At 36.0% G+C, this 17,279-nt stretch overlaps 1 protein-coding gene across 15 annotated transcripts in view; it reads right to left on the minus strand.

The window, feature by feature from the left end:
- FRYL (FRY like transcription coactivator) overlaps nt 1-17,279 on the minus strand; it is a 162,814-nt gene that overhangs the window by 37,960 nt on the left and 107,575 nt on the right. For 12 of the 15 annotated variants that reach the window (XM_038134170.1, XM_038134167.1, XM_038134168.1 and 9 more), the window contains 15 exons: nt 16,843-17,003; nt 16,213-16,323; nt 15,188-15,342; nt 14,844-14,943; nt 13,576-13,744; nt 12,568-12,827; nt 11,258-11,398; nt 10,042-10,210; nt 8,652-8,736; nt 6,777-6,889; nt 4,295-4,445; nt 3,852-3,955; nt 3,111-3,296; nt 1,281-1,485; nt 341-462 (listed from right to left, as the gene is read on the minus strand). In XM_038134170.1, the coding sequence (XP_037990098.1) occupies nt 341-462; nt 1,281-1,485; nt 3,111-3,296; nt 3,852-3,955; nt 4,295-4,445; nt 6,777-6,889; nt 8,652-8,736; nt 10,042-10,210; nt 11,258-11,398; nt 12,568-12,827; nt 13,576-13,744; nt 14,844-14,943; nt 15,188-15,342; nt 16,213-16,323; nt 16,843-17,003 (2,232 nt within the window). The remainder of the gene's footprint in view (nt 1-340; nt 463-1,280; nt 1,486-3,110; nt 3,297-3,851; nt 3,956-4,294; nt 4,446-6,776; nt 6,890-8,651; nt 8,737-10,041; nt 10,211-11,257; nt 11,399-12,567; nt 12,828-13,575; nt 13,745-14,843; nt 14,944-15,187; nt 15,343-16,212; nt 16,324-16,842; nt 17,004-17,279) is intronic. The other 3 variants (XM_038134172.1, XM_038134171.1, XM_038134158.1) reach the window with 1 other exon arrangement.

Raw genomic sequence — 17,279 nt, forward strand, 5'->3', positions numbered from 1 at the left:
AAAATCTTTTCAGGAATATAAACATGTATTCCAAATACTTAATGGTAGAGAGACTTGCAGACAATAAAACATTTATGATTAGAATATTAACTATTCACAATAAATTAATGAGATGTGTTATCTCATTCCTAAAAGAGTGTATTTAAATCTGTCTTAACAGAAACATTAACTGAAGTGAGCAATATACAAGCAATATACAATACACTGCTTCTAGTATTTAGAAGCAGTAATTTCCTAGAGTGACTTTATAGATAACCTAAGCATTTACATGTGTTAAAAAGTATTTATTTAGTTCACAGTCTTGCAGGTTCAATCATGTATTGTCTGTTTTCTAACATACCTGAGCTAGACTGTTTAAATATAGACACCACATGCTTTAAAAATACAGTTAATTGTTCAGCACTCTTTATATTAGGGTTCTTGGCTGAAACATCTTCATGATTCCAAAGTGGGCCTCTTTTCCTAAAAAATATAAAAATAGAGTAAACAGAATTCAAAATGTAGCCTTTGTCCTTAATATTATTTAAATGACATTTAAATCTTATGGTTAATTGCAAAAGAATCTACTGTGTACGACCTAAAAGAAACCATCTAGAAGTGCAGGCATGAATCAGAAAGAATTTTGACAACTGACCAATATTATACAATATACAAGAAGTTAAGACAAAGTGAAAAGCAGTGTATCAGTTCCAATTGAAATAAGTGGGTAAGAAGATGGAAGAGATGTTATAGTATATAACAGATATAATAGATGGAAGGTATAGTTATAGTATAATAAATAGTTCTCTAAGAAAGAACCAGTACAACTACTACCATTTTGCACTTCCTAACTTCCTTTCTTCCCAATTCCTTTCCATCGATATGCCACACTATTATAAACTTAAACTGAGGTGAAGAGAAAGTATCAAAGCATGGAGAAAACAAGTAGGATTTCAGATTAACACCATCTTGAAAGCTTAATATAAACTACCATACAAAGTGCACAAATGTGGATGATTTTACCAATGTCCTGTGCAACAAATTCATCATTTTTTAATACCTCTCTACCACTAGGTAATCCCTAAACTGTACACAATCTTGCAGCTCTCTAATCATCTCAATGTATTCCTGCCCTAATTCAGAGTAAAACATGGCAAAAATACTTTTAAACAGACAGGTCTTGAAAGGATGGTCAAAATTCTCTGAAAGTGTTGGAAAGTTAGAGCTTTTCATATGTGTATCACATTTGCCATTTTTCCACAAAATATGTGTCTTGTCCAAAATAAAAACTGAAAACTTACCTTGAGGTAATAAATTCTATAAGAGTTTTCACTTTTTCATCCTGCTCTACTGAAATGTCAACCTCATTGAGGATTGTGGTGTGCAGTTGAGAAATGGCAGCACTTGTATTTCCTAAACTGATGCTAGAAGAGGTAGAACTTGAACTAAGCCCTGAGTCTGTCATTGGGGAGGGCTGGTAATCAGGTATAAAATCATGAACACCTGCTGAAATTGAAACAAGATGATTATGCACTTTCAAGTTGACAGTTAATATTAAATATATAAAAAGAAAAAATAGCCCTCTAAAAAGATCAATAACTTAGTAAATGTAATGAGAATACTTAAAAGAGAATAAATTAATGGATGCAATAATTTCAATGAAATCAACAAGTCTCAATATGCAAATTCTTCACATGACTTATATGAACTTCAATTGAGAACTGCTAGATCCCTTTTTTAAACCCCTGTATTATCCTTGATTTTGTACTAATAATATCAGAGCTCATCAGCTTCTGAGGCATCTCAACTTAATTAAAAAAATTATACAGACTATTTCTTACTAATGAGCAGACTTTTTTTGGTCAAACCCAGTCCCACTGTAACTGACAGTACTTGAAATCAGTGAACACTAAGTATTATCTAGTGAATGGACTCTGAGCAGAGTCCCTGTGGCTGCACAAAGTTTCTCTGAAGTTAGCTTAATCTTGTGTCCAGAAGATTTTTCTCTTCCATATAAAGAATCACGGGCAATAAAATACAACTGCAGTGACTGCTCACACTGCCCTTCTATCCATCTATGAAATGCTGAGGGAAAGTAAACTACCAAGGGAGTTTACTGGCAGGGCCTTTGACTGTAGCACTTGTATTTTAAATAAGCTCACTAACCCACCACAAATTTTCACTATAGAACCACAGAGTTTGGACTGGGGTATCTGAGCCTAGCTAGCTCAAATGAAATTTAAAATTAGTTTGTTCAACTTTGTGCTAGGTGTGCATAACTGTAAACACCTTATCCCAATCCCCGGCTGGAAATGTTTGATGCTGACCTTTTTCTAGTTTCTGTCAAACATCTTTGTCTTGTTTAGACAGTTTTATCCAAGCCTTTAAAGATTAGAAAGGGAATGGTTTGTATATGCCACTGTGTAGATGCACCATTAAAGTTCTGCTAAACAGATTCCTATAAAATAATCCTTCCACTATACACAGGGGAATTTAATTCCCCATTGCTACAAAAAACCAAATTCACAAATCACACAACTACTTTTGCTAAGTAATAAAACCATTGCTGATGTGAACAAAAGAGAACAAACAACTGTATGGCAATATGCTGCCACCTACTGAAATAACATAAATACTAAATACCATCAGAATATTCCCTTCAAAAAGAGATACACAGAAAAAAGTATATTCTATAATTACAATATTGTAAAGTTAAGGGGAATATTTAAAACTAGTATCTAAAAAAATATTCTGATGGCCAATAAAGAATGCAATCACAGCTGACAAAACTTAAGAAATTTTAACTTACTATCAACAAGTAAAAGATGTATTTTCTTGGTTTTTATTTTCAAAGGCATCATGAAAACTGCTGTAATAAAGTTCCAAAACACAGAGCTCCCTCTTTGATTTCTACTACTATTCATCATACTATTGTGCTCCCTTACTTTGATGAATGAGCACAAAGTGCCAATGAGAGCTCTGCTCATTTTGACTTAATTAAAATTTAAAGAAGTTTTAATGCCAAGGCCTCAGGAAATATTACAAGTAACAGAAATCTTAATAATGCCTGCAAGAAGAGATAACTTCCCATGTCATTTTAACAGGCAACATGTAATAAATCAAAAGCATACCTGTGAAAGTGTAATCTAAATGGGTAGTTTGCTTGACAGTAAGCACCCTGGACTCGTTGAACTCTCTGTTTCTGAGTAGGACAGAAGCAACAGACTGGACATTGCTGCCAGAGCCCATCACTATCAGTAGATGCAAAAGTAGTCGTTTACAATGCTCATAGACTTCAGAGTGACCGTGGTCAAAACCTAGCACAAAAGGAAAACAGCAAGGCTTTATGATATTCAAAGCGCATGTTGAATTACATTATTTAAAAAATAGCAGTATTGAAATTGGTCTGCTATACTTTACCAAGTAACAGATATAGGAATCTCTAAACAATATTTTTTCAGTGCTTCAATATAGAAACAACAGCATATAGTTTAACAAACCATAAGTTGATCAGACTAAAATGTATCTCATAATCCCGTGCAAGTTTAAAGTACAAAGTAATTTTAAGTAAGAACTTCATTTGTGCTCTGTATGAAAATTATTACTCTTAGAAACAAAAAGGAAAACACTGAATTTTACTGTGCCTTCTACAAGAGGTAAAAGTGACTCCTAAACAAAGTACCTTAAAACAACTCCAAAAAAAACTTAATTATACTAATTTAGCTGAAAGACTTTTAATTGAATTTTTAAAAATACTGTACATATTTATCAAATACTGTATATATTATCAACGGCAAAAATTAATTTAAATATAAAAAAAATGCTGAGAATTCCTCAGGTTACTATAAGTATTTCTGTAAGAAATTAGTTACCTATAAAAATTGCATGAAGCAAAAGATGCAAGTATCCTCCCCATTCCACTTTTACACTGTGGTCAACTATCAAATCAGTCAAAAGAATCACTGCTATATTGCATCTAAAACAAAAAAAAAAAATAGTATGTTAGAAGAATGTAACAGGAACTTCACAAAGAGCTGCAAAGAGCTTTATATGCTTCTAACTTGTATTCTTCAGTCTATAACATTCACAAAGCTGTGTTATAAGGGAAAAGATGAAGGGTCATATTACAAACACAAACACTTTAATCCTCCAAATTAAAAGCCTGAGTAATCTCAAACTGCTAGACCTGTGACTAAACCCACAGAAAACAAATGTATCATTAACTGCCCTTTAATCTGCTATCTTCAAATTACTGTATTTGTGCAACACAAATGAAAACATAAAGAACTGCCACTGGCATTGCCAAAACAGCTACCTGTGAAGTGACATGCCCGGAGGAGAAGTTTCAGGCAAGTAATCCACCAGTGGTGACCAGCAACCTCCAGAAGGTGGGAAAGGGAGAGGCTCTCCTTGATTGTGCTCCATCACCTTCAACCGCCAGTTGGAATAGAGAGGCATTGAATCACCTGACACAACAGAATATTAAACCAGAAATATATTTAGAATGCATATTTCTGTATGTTACAGTCTTCTGAAGAAATATTTTTAAATTCTTGAAAAGTTGAGATCTAGGAGAGGGGAAGGGGACCCAGCTGTAAACAGAATTAGTTGGACACAGTTTTTTGAAAGAAAAAAAGTGTTATTTCTTTTAGTATAGGGATGATTCTACAAAAGCTGCACACATAACAGGATAAGATATTTTTGAATAGGTTCATAATAACTATGACAAAAGGCAAAGTGATCTGATATAATTTCCTTGAATTTCAAACCTCATGCCAGACAGGGAGTTAATTAAGGCTGGGCCCTAAGATTTAACTGAACTCATCTTGAAGAGCATTTCACTACAGGCTAAGGAAGTATCCATCAAGAGCATCTTTATAGGTCTCACAGCAAAACCCCACCAGTGCTATGTGCCAGATAATGCTGGCCTGATCCATGGGCAACTTGGAAGTTGCCACTTTTACAACAGCATAGCCCAATCCCACTGGTTGACAAAAGCTACTGCTCAGAAAATCAGTAAATTTTTTAAGAAAGCACAGAAAGACATTTAGGTTTTTTTTTTTATTTAGCAAGCTTCAAAAGTGCAAGAAAAACATCAGCTGTTCGGTATGAGAGTGTTAACACACCCAAAATGCTTTTCTGGTTTAAAAGTTGTTTTGGACTTCAGAACTATCAGTCAAGACTAGAAACAAGAAAATTGCCTCAACAGTTCAATGTTTCAGTGATTCTACCAGCTCTGTTCAGAAGTATAGCTGCAGAAGTTTCAGATGTTCACACCTGTATCAGCTTGTTATCACCTTCTCCACTGGAAGTGACAAACTCCTTACTGATGGAACATGTGAAATATCACCCAGTTCAGGATACTCAGTGTTGCTATCACAAACAGCAAATCCAAAACTGATTGCAGCTGTGATTCTGGATAATGCCTACCCATGCAGTAATAAACACTCTGGCCGACCAGAAGCCACTAACCTGCTACTGACCCAAAGTTTAGCAGATTCTGCATTAGTATGTCCAGTCCTGACAACAATCTCTGTAGAGGACATTAGGTTTCACCTCCTTGACATTAGCAGTAAGAAGCACTTATTCACTCTAATCTTCACAGTGTGCAAAGAATCAGTCACTGAAGAGCGCATTAGAAGATCCTAATGGACTCTTGTTGCTTCAATACAGCATGGACAGGATAGGTTCCATACTGACATCTAAAGCTCAAAATGCAGAAGTTCACCTCCTGTTGTTCAGTCACACAAGAAAATTAGTAAAAAGGCAGTGTTGCACTGTGTGCTGTGACATACCCAAACAACTTGACTGGTAGCAAAATCTACGGTCAATAAAAAATTGAGTGAAACATAAGTCTATGGGACCACTTCCACAACTGAACTATATCTGATTATCCCATGCAGGGTGAAATACAACGTCATTCAACTACTAACAACCTGTTAGCTGAAACAAGAGTTTCGGGCAAACAATTCCTCTGACCAAGCACACAGAACCCACCAATGTAACACATCATTTACTGTCTGACCACTGTCCTCATTTTTGCTTGAATACATGACCCATTTTGTTTTCCGTAGCACTGCCACGGTGATTTCCATCTTCGACATTAGTACAAAAATAGCCACAGTTAATAAGGATCAGTTAAGGAAATCTTTCCAAATGCATAACGGAGTTTCAGGAGAAACTTTTACTTCTTCCCACACCTCTACATCTCAGAGGAAAAATAAAAATAACATAGATCACAAAAAATAACCCAAGACACGTTTTCAGAACAATCTTGGAAATTAGATGTACATAAAAAAAACCCTTTTTCCCTGCTATATTTTCCTTTGCTATGGATTCAAAAAAGTTTAGTACCCTTTTTTTTTAAATAAGTCAAGGAATGTTATCTTTTAAAAGGACAATTACTTGTAATTTTCTTTTTTTTTTTTTAAACTTGTTTTCCATCAACTTTTTTTAAATCTCATCTTCATCCTGCTCATCTCTGTTTCCTTGTGCCTAACTGTCAAAGGAAATAGAGTAAAACCATTTCATTCAGGAAGATGTTTACAACTCATTCAAGAGGACAAAAAGAACAAAGCATATTATCTTCCTTGAATATTCTATTGCAGTCAAATGTATGCTAGACTTCAATAGCAGTAATAAGATGGAGGAAGATTAAAACCCTGATTTTTTAATAAGTTTAGCAAAAAACACTGATAATGCTTATTTCTTTATGTTCCACAACCTTCAGCAGAAATATTAACCTGTGAAAATTTTGTGTGCTACTCATAGAAATATTTTAAAATAAAGAATATTACTTTTTTCCTCTTCATATGATCCTCCAGAGCTGCTGCTGTAGCGCGATTCCAGCCTGTGGTGCTGGCGGTTTAAGTTGCTGTTCAACCCGCTGTAGATGTCTAGGTGTGCGTAGCTGTAGGTGCAAATAAAGCAGAATTAGTAACTGACATTCTGTGACAAACACTAATCAGGGTCTCTCAGTAAAACTGTATTTCAGCAAAACTCCTTTACAAAAAACAATTCATCTTACAAGGATAATCAACATGATGCCAAAGCACCTCAGCCATGTAAGACATACCTTCTCATAAGCAACACCAGATAAGGGGATTCAAAGAGATTATCCACTATAAATTGTATTTCTGTTCCATCCTTTTCACTAACATTTAAGCACATTAAAATAATTGTTACCATTTTACATAAGTTGTTCTCACTCTTGAACAAAATAAGGAAATCCATATGTGATCTGGCAGAGACATTTGCACATACACACACAGTGTCTAAGATCCTACCTTGCTAATCTGATAAATGATAGAGAAATCAGAGAAATTAGAGCGCTAAAAGCACCATTTCCAAACTGTTTCTATGTAATTTTCTAAAATTCTCTCCTCCTGGCAAGTCCAAGATGCACGGGGTACATCTTACCAAGAAGCATATACCCTGGGGAGGTTTAAGACAGCCCTACAGTATATGCCAAAATTCACAGAGACTTTCAAAACTGCCTTCATTACTTTACAAGTTTCTTTACAAGCCCCCGTGGCAGCCAAGTCCTCGTCTGTGCCTTGCTAGGCTGAATTCTGAATGACACCTCGCATTCCAGGTTTCTGTGATTTACTATCATACAGCTCACCCCAATTTCATTTAAGTATTGGGGTTGCCTCTACCAATATGTTTACTATTCTAATTATATTGACATAATTATCCTAGGGAAGGAAAGAAGGTGTCCAACTGGGAAATTATATCAGAACTGTAATTATTAAAGCTCTCAAACGAGTTGTCAGAAACTCATTTGCAAAATCACGACATAGTTGCTGCTCTACAGTAATGACATACATAAACACTTTTGCTCATGCTAAGGAGAGTCTCTACTCCCTTTTCACTTGAAGGTTAGCTGTCCATATTAACACAAAATGACAGCATGCCCACAGTCAGTTACTGCTGAGCTCCAAGTACACAGCCTGACTAAATCTATATAACTGTTTGCTTTCCACCAGTGTCTGCCAAATTCCTGCAAAAGTTTATGTTTAAATAGGTCAAAAATTAGGGAGAGAGAAATCTGTTTTAAAGTTAGCTGTGAGGTATCTTGACACAGATACCAGGCATCCAAATACCCCAGCTACAGAAAATAAACTACCAACACATAGGCACTGTTCATTTCCAGTGAGGTAATAAACCAATCTGCGAGTCATAAAATCACATAATTACTTGGGCTGGAAGGGACCTTAAAGATCATTTGGTTCCAACCCCCCTGCCATGGGCAGGAACACCTTCCACTAGACCAGGTTGCTCAGAGCCCTATCCAGCCTGGCCTTGAGCACTTCCAGAGATGGGGCATCCACTTTTCTGGGCAATGTGTTCCAGGGTCTTACCAACCCCACCTCACAGTACAATTGCCCTCATGTGAACATACACAGTCCAGTGTAATAGGCATTTTAGGCATCACCACAATATGGCTGTAAGCAATACAATGCCTGACCTGGACTGGAGTTCAAACTGCAATTGAGGCTGCTACTCTTAATCCCAAATAGTATTCCAGTTTTGTTGACATGCATGACATTACATGGAATGGAATCCCAGCAATGAAGACATACCTGGAGCTGCTGAGATGGGAGCATTTAAAGTACCTAGAAAGAATTCCTGTAATTCAACTAGTAACTGCTCTTTGAGGAGATACTTACTTCTCTTCAATACTGTCTTTCATGTGTTTACTGTCAGGGTTGCCATCTGTGGGAGCCACCATTGTATTGCTACTAGAAGTGGTACCTGTGAATTACGGACAAGGAAAAATGATGGTCAATAAAATGGAAAAGTAGTCTTACGCACTACAAGATCACCCTTATTTACTGCTCCTTGCCCAGAGCCCTAATCAGGTTTATTCTACAGCAACTGGCACAAATGCAAACTGAGCCATACAAACTACTTTCACGTGCAATAACGAATTGTGAGCTGCTACCATAATTTCACTAACGGAAAAAAAAAATTACCTATTCCAGGAGTCTCTAGCTCTTCAATGTAAATTAAGCAGAAAGTTTTTTTAAGCAGTATCTAGAGAGCTTTTACTTTTCTCCTGTATTATACACCTCACAGTAATCTGTAAAACGTAGTTGGACTTTGTTATCCAGTTAATTCAAACCACAAACTCATTAAGGATCAAAACCTAATAGCCTGTGGTGAAGCTTTTAACAATTTTTTTAGGAGAAGTCTGCAAGCATCACACTGAACTGACAGCCCCAATTGGAAGCAATTTTGCACCCTTCCAGCCTTTGCTATTCTAAATTACATTATGTGCAAGAGCCCCAGAATTTTTTTCACATTTTTTAAACACTTTCAAGAACAAGTGCCAATGCATCCACCTTGTGATCAGATAATACCATGTGATAGGTCCAGCCTGCTTCATAATATTGACAAACTTTCAGCACAAAAGTTAAGGCCTTGCTTAGATACCCTCCCCACATATGTGTCTTTTGCAGCTCAATTTGACAGACGGAAACTCCACCAAAACAAGACTGCTTTTCCCCACATTTCTCAGCGTGTTCTTTGATTGAAGTATGAGGTAGACACTTTTGGTATTTTCAGAACTTTGGGGGGTTTTTGATGATTGATCTATTGTTAATAATTTCTAGAAAAATTTTTGTAAGTAAGTGAACTTAAATCCTCTTGAAACAATTTCTATGGATGCAGTTTGTGTCTGTAACAGAACTTAAAATGCAACAACTTAGATGGATTTTAAATTATGTACATTTTCCCCATGGTTTTACTGACTAGACATAAAAGTCATATAAGTGAGGGTAAACAGTGCAAGGTCTCTGAACACAGACTAAGTCTGATGCACATATTAAGACAAACCTGTCCCTTGTGAACCTATCAGATGTTCTTCAGGAAGAACTCTGGGTACACCAAAATCTGCAGATCGTGTGAAACAAACTTTTAACCTGTTTTTTAGGAACAGAACCTTGCACTCCTATTGAATATTTACAAATGCACTCCAGTAGCATAACTGATTGATAGCAGCATGTTTATAATTATCAATAATAACAGTTTAAATCAGTTAAGTCAGTAAATGCTTACCTGAAGTGACAGAGGGGATTTTGTAACTGGATGTAATGCGGTAATACGGTGGATTATCCATATGGGTGACTCCTGAACTGACAGGATCCGTAAGCTGAAGTTCACTCACCAGCTCTTCTAGTAGTTGCATTGTTTTGTCTCTACCCAAATAAACAATAACTTTCTTTACCTGCCACAAAAAAGAAAGAAACAAATAAATAAATATTTCTTCTTTTTTTACATTAAAAGATTTGAATACCACAACTTGTTTGAATCAGTATCTACCAGCACTGCAAACAATGATACATGAAACTTACTCCAGTTCTAAAAGCAACCAAAGTTGCTTTTCTAGCTGTCAATAGCAGGAAGCATGGGAAACATATCACAACAGTAACAAAGTAAATAATTTGAGTTCCAGTCTTCTGACAATAAAGTTTGAAAGTATGCTTCTGACAATTATTTAAGCAAAAGATTTTGTTACAAAGGTTTTAGCAGCACCTGAGATCAGCACTGGAATGAATGTATTCTGATTTAATTTCTTTTTGATATTTCACAGTTCTGTTCTGTACTATTTCTTTTCCTGCATATTATCACATTTTTCTTCATGCTATCCTGCAGTGGTCTCATATACATTTTCACATAAAATGAAACTGGTTTGGAAGGTGCTTGGGATGGTTGGTGGGGATTTTTTGGTATAATACTGGTCATGAAAGAATGATGCTCTGCAGGGTATAACTGGTGCTTTATTTTCTGTATTATTTGTCTGCCTTTTAGGAAGATACTAAATTATAGCATGGGGACAAAAAATTGTGTGTACTCTCATTAAAATTAATCCAAGTTTTGCTATCAAACTCTTAAGATTTCTTTTTATGACAAAAGAAAATAAAATGCAAAGACATATGTAGAATAGGTAGAAACTCTTTTACATTTTTTATTATTTAATCACTAAATAATATCTATGGTCTTCATATAGTCCTACATTCATTCCATGAATGACAAATTAATTATTTTAATTGACTGACAAATTTATTCTGCAATTTTGACACAGATGTCCAAAGTAAAGCAAACAAAAGAATTGAATTTGATTTGTTCATAGTATTTGTGGTCATAAAATACAGGGTAGAGATTTTGATACTATAAATCCTACCTCACATTTTTATTTGGTGATCTTTGCTGCTAGACATACTAATTTTTAAAATATCAATAAGCACCAATGAGAGATCTGTCACATACTCACATAAGGCAAAAGGCTGGGTTCACTGTTCACTCCACAAATACTGATCAAGAAGTGCAAAATTATTTTCAGATTCTTCGGCCAGCTGTCTGCCAGAGTAGTCCAGACATTTTCTATCTCTGACCAAGCCACTTCATCACCATACTAGAAAACAAAATAAATGTATGTCCTGAAAACTTCATCAGAAAACATTGTACTCAGAAATGACCTGTACTGATCAAGTGAAACAGGCTCTAGAAAAGAGACATAAATCTTGTAGGAAACTGTTGCCTTTTTAATGTTATGGAATGATGTTTTCACATGTATTTTTAAAAACATACACTGGAAATAGCTTTTTCTTTTATAGATATAATTGTATAAAAATATATCTAAAGATATGTGTACGTATTATATATTCCATTGATATATAATACATTAGACTGAAGAAGCTGGGCCTTTTTAGTCTAGAGAAGATTGAGAGGGGAGGGTCTCATGAATGCACATTAGTATCTCAAAGGCCAAGAGGATGGTGCCAGACTCTTTTTGGTGGTGCCCAGTGACAGGACAAGGAGCAATGGGCATACACTAACACACAAGAAGTTCCACCTCAACATGAAGAAGAATTTGTTTCCACAGAGGGTGGCAGAGCACTGGGACAGGCTGCTGAAGGAGGTCATGAAGCCTCCTTCTCCAAAAACCAAAAACCCACCTAGACAAGTTTCTGTGTAACATGCTCAGGATGACCCTCCCTTGGCAAGGGGGTTGGTCCGGATGATCTCCTGAGCTCCCTTTCAACTCTAACAATTCTGTGAAATTTAAGAGAGACCCTGTCTCCCAGTTGCTGACAATACTGAATAAAACTCCACACACTGACAAGACTTTTTAATTGATAGTTCAAAACATGATCTCTCATCTCAAGGATTCTCATTGGCAGGAGCATTGCATGTGAGCAGTACTTCTCTGTTGGAAGTAACTATGATAGGAAGGAGAGTCAATCAGCCTCTGGTAGCAAGACAGGTTCCAAAATTCCACTTTGAGATCATAGGTATACAGGCAGTTATATATTCTCTATCCAGCTAGACATCTATATTGCAAAACATTAGTTATATACTATCACTATACTTAGCAATTATTATAACATTAATGTTACATATGACATATTTCTTGGAATACCTCAAAACTGTAGGGTATAGTTTGGGTATACAAAGCACCTCCACAATACGAACAGTAACTCTTGAAAGCTTGGTGACACAGTATCTCTGAATAGTATTTTCCTGCATCCTAAACAGAACAATCCACCGAAACAAGATAAGCACGTAAGTAATTAATTTTACCTTTGCAGTCATGTACATCAGATTGTTCAGAACCATAGCTGTAGCCTGTGGTGATCCCCAGCCTTCTCCTCGTAGCCATCGTCTACTGTTCACCATCATTTCTCTGTCTTTCAGAGAATCTTCTTCATCTTCATCTTGCCGACGAATGGTTGGCAAAGGTTTCAAGTCCACCAACTCAATATTGTTCATCCATGGCAGCAGATAATGCAGCATCACCTGTCTCCCAGCTGGGTGAGCAGTTTGGATTCTCTGACTTACTTCTGCCATTCAAAAAGTTAGGTACATACACGAATTCCAAATCAGTAATGAGAACTGGCTTGGTGATAACAACAATCATGAGCCCAGCACACCATACTGATATAAAGTCATGCCGATACAGATACATTTTTTTTTGTTTAGCTGACTAGTGCCATTTCATAATGATAAAGTCCATGGTCTTCAGCAGAGCTAACTGAAGACACTGTTGACAAACAGTATGATGAAGAAATCACATTAGCATGCATATGTGTGTGTGTGTGTGTGTGTGTGTGTGTGCATGTATGGCATAAAAATGTACCAAGTTTGGCAAAAAAAACACTTAAATTTTTTTCTTCCTTGTATTAGTCCTAGTAGTTTAATTGATATAAGAGGTTATTATTCTGCAACTGTTTAAAAATGCTACAGAATAATGTATTTAAGCAATGTACAATAAATAACACACTAAAGAGAACAATGAAAGAATGATTTTTTTTTTAAATTGCAAATTATTTCTATAATGTGATTTTCCACAGTTATTAGAAAGTCAGTAAAAATATTTATGATTCATGTTCTTTCAGCTTGAATATATTTCAAACACAAATGAACAAAAACTGTCACTTAGTAGGCTTTTTTGTCTCTAATCAGTATGATGATGTTGGTGTCCTGATTTTAGAGAATTACATATAAATCAGTTATTGAAAAATAAGGATGACACATTTTGTACAATGCTTTTGACTTGATGAAGTTCTTGGTTTTGTTTTAAAATCGTACCTGAGAAGATAGCAAGTGTCAGCTCAGGGTAAGTCCTTGCTAATTCTTCTGACAGTTGATAATATGACATAGAATACAAATGTGGTAAAGGAGAAGGCTGTCCCAAAACCCCATCCATCCGCTGAACTTCCAGTTTGTGAGCGTAACGGAACATCTTTGGTTCCAAAATCTACAACAGTAATGTTCAGAATTTGAAGCTAGGTATAGAGCTACTGTAGAAGTTTTTATACAAAAATCACTTCTTAAGTTCATGTGTCTATTCTCATTTAATGCTTCCTGTCTGTGCAGATCTCCATACACCTACAGCATTTGCTAACACTGTGGTAAATTATTAGAAGACTAGCTAAGATACATTCCACTTGATGAGTTTCCAGCAATAAAGTTTCAAAACCTGCTTTCCCAAAATACCACCTTACATACAAATTTATCTATAATGAAATGCAAAATACTATTCAACATTTGCATTTCCAAACAATACCAGTTTTTGCTCATCTATGAGACATGAACAGGAACAACACAATCTCTGATGTGGTAGAGATGCAGCAGGAGGCTAAAGCATTTGGATACTTTAAAAATCAATTTGGGCCGATTTTATGAGGTAGTGTCCACTTGAGAAGAAAGATAGGGATAATGTATCAATTAGGGTGCGACATCAGTGAGGACTTCACTGTTGAATTTAGCTGACCAAAAACCTTTGAAAAAAACTCCTTCGAAAAAGACTTAAGGTCTGAGCTACTATCAGCACAGATTTTTAAACACTAATGCTACCTTAAGCTTACCCCTAAATGACCCCAGAAAGGAATATACAAAAGTAAATTAAAAGGGTAACGAGATCTTCGCTGTCCTCTCTCCACACTGACAGATGAAAACATGTTTGGTAATAGTGCAAAAATCAGAAAACTGACTGCTACCCCAGTAGACAGAGAAGGCTCGGGAAGCAATCCGCTTCTCTCTGAGGTGCTTTTGGACAAATGGAGCTATGTTTCACTCTGTTTCAGGGGCAAATCAAGAGAGTCCTGATTTAGGTTGTTTCTTGAAAAAGCAGGTATTATGAAAATATAGGTCTTGAGTGCATGGAAACAGACAGACTTTCAGGAAAGTCTATTTGCGCTGGGTAAGGATCTGGTTTAACTATGTACTAAAATAGAGAAGAAAAAAAACAACATTGTATTTCATTACTGAAGATAACCAAACAAAACCAGATTTTTTAAAAATATATAGCACAATTATTAAAAAAAAAAAAAAGTAATCAGAATTAGCTTACAAACCTGCAATAGTTGCATAGCAACTTCATAGATAGCCCTAGTAGAATCAGCTGCTTTAAATAGTATCAGATTCAGGAGGGTCACTGTATCACACTGGTAATCCCTAGGAAAAAATGGCAAGTATGAAAAAAATAAAATTACTTTTGGTTTTCTAAGTCTTGAATTCATTTAAGTTTAATTTACAAGGAATATGATAGGGGACAGAATAACATTTTGAGACGTTTCTCTAGGAACACAGACACACAAACAGAGATGATCTTTTTCTCTCTATGGAAGCAAACCCCACAGTTCTCCATAAAGGCACAGGGAAAATTGAAGTTTTAAAGCTTTGAAAAATGCTGTAGTACCTGTTTTGGAACACACTGGCTATGGCTTTAAAGCAGCCAGCTGCTACCCGCTTGGAACCTGTGTAACACCGGTCAACGGCCCAGTACATGAGGTTACTCTGGTCAGGATTGAGTTCCAAGAGCAGCATGACCGCCTCACAGCCTAGCTGGTGAACCTAGGGAAGAGTAAATACATATTTAAAAATGTAGGAAAAAAAAGACCAACTTACAAAATGGCATAAAATAGGAAAACAACTACTTAAGAAATCTGAAACCTTTGGGAACATAAAATCTTTTTCATCCAAAACCAATGACACCATAGACTAAAGTAGCAGCAGATAATTCTACCACACTGTTTATTGTACAACTTGCACACAGTCATAAATTGACACAAATAACTAGAGCTCTACTGACTTTTTTTTCCCCCTTCAGTTCCAAGGCTAGCTTGAGCTTTTTAACCTCTCACACTGAAACACTGCCCAGAAAACACTAGATACAAAGAAGCATTTAAAGACAACCAAGAATTCCAGTGGGATACAAGGGATACATCTGCATGGAGACTTGCACCTTTCCTGGAATCAAAGTAGCCCAAAGGAGTTGTATTTTTATGTAGTCCTAGCATTATAGGGCAATAGAGGTCCTGCCTTTAAAGCTTACCTTGCTGTCTAAATGAAAAGCTTGGTTTTACTAACTCCAAAGGACTCCAAGGAACTCTGCAGTCTCACAAGAGTTCATGTTCAAAATCTCACCTCCTTTAAATTTGTGGAACACCTGACTTATTACTACAACTTAACACGGTTGATCAGTTTATAAACAACATACAGTGCTTCACCCCTTGTCCTGTCCTCTTCCATTCTGTTTCTCTGGTTTTCAAGGGACCACCTTCCTCAACAGGGTGAATACACATGAAAGACAGTGCAAAACCCTCTGCTATGAAAACAGCTTTGAGCTTAAGTAGAGCACTTGGGCAAAACTGTCTGCAAACTCACTAAAACATGTTTGAGACACTGACAGTTGCAAAGTGATGTTGACATTGTCTGTATTACCTTTTTATCTTGTGAATCCAAAATATTATCCAGCCATTTGTATAAATAGCCATCAGATGAAAGCCCAACATTGTCTGCAACAGGGCCACAACACAGTACAGCAGACATAGCCTTTGGAAAGAAATGAAAAACACATTTTAATAACTCAGATACAGGAATTGCTCTTACTCAGTCCATTAAAATATCAGATAACTAAACACTAACCTGTTTGGAGAGAAAGACCAAGGGTAATGAAAAACATTTAACATTTTGTTCAAGAAATTATTAAATCATATTTTTTCTCAACTTTCAAATACAAGGAAGGGTCAATACTAAAATGCTGACATATTGAAGAGTTAATACACCATTAACCAGTTTCATTGCTCATGTACATTTAGATGGAAGCCTTTAAGCAAGTAAGAACTAAAGTGAGGAAGTGAACATTCAGCAGGAATTGTAAGAAATTTCAATAGCAAGTGCAATAGTTACACAGTATGGGAAAAGCTGAATTAACATAAATACACATGTAAGCAGAAGAAATAAAAAGGTGCTAAAACATAAATGTGAAAACCACATCTAAAAGCCCAAATGTTAAATTTACATAATGCTGACATAACAATCTATTTCCAAAATTCAAAAGTGTTAAGATACCTTTAATGCACAGTATTGGTGTCTGTTTATTCGCATGTTTCTATCACTGTATCTGTCCAGGGGAGTAAACATGATACTAAAAGGGCCTGCCCAGTGACTGAACAGCATAAATAGACTGTGGCGTAGACTCTGCTGTGGAAAGACACTTCTTCTCTGGTGAACTGGAAGAAAAGCACACAGTTATACACACTCCTACTGTAATTCTTTAAGATAAAGGCTGTAACACAAACAGACCCAAACTATGAATATAAAAGGAAAATACATATCAAGACCCACTATTATTTTAATACCGTAATGCCTGGATGTTGGTTGAGTACTGTCCTGTTTAATGCCAGTAGTGTACAAGAATAAGCTATTTATCAGTACACAAAACTCAAATACATAGACAATCAACAGGACTTTACCAAATAGTACCAAAAATCTCTTAAAACTAATAC

The sequence above is a fragment of the Motacilla alba genome, chromosome 4, assembly GCF_015832195.1.
Source record: "Motacilla alba alba isolate MOTALB_02 chromosome 4, Motacilla_alba_V1.0_pri, whole genome shotgun sequence".
Taxonomy (NCBI): Eukaryota; Metazoa; Chordata; class Aves; order Passeriformes; family Motacillidae; genus Motacilla; species Motacilla alba.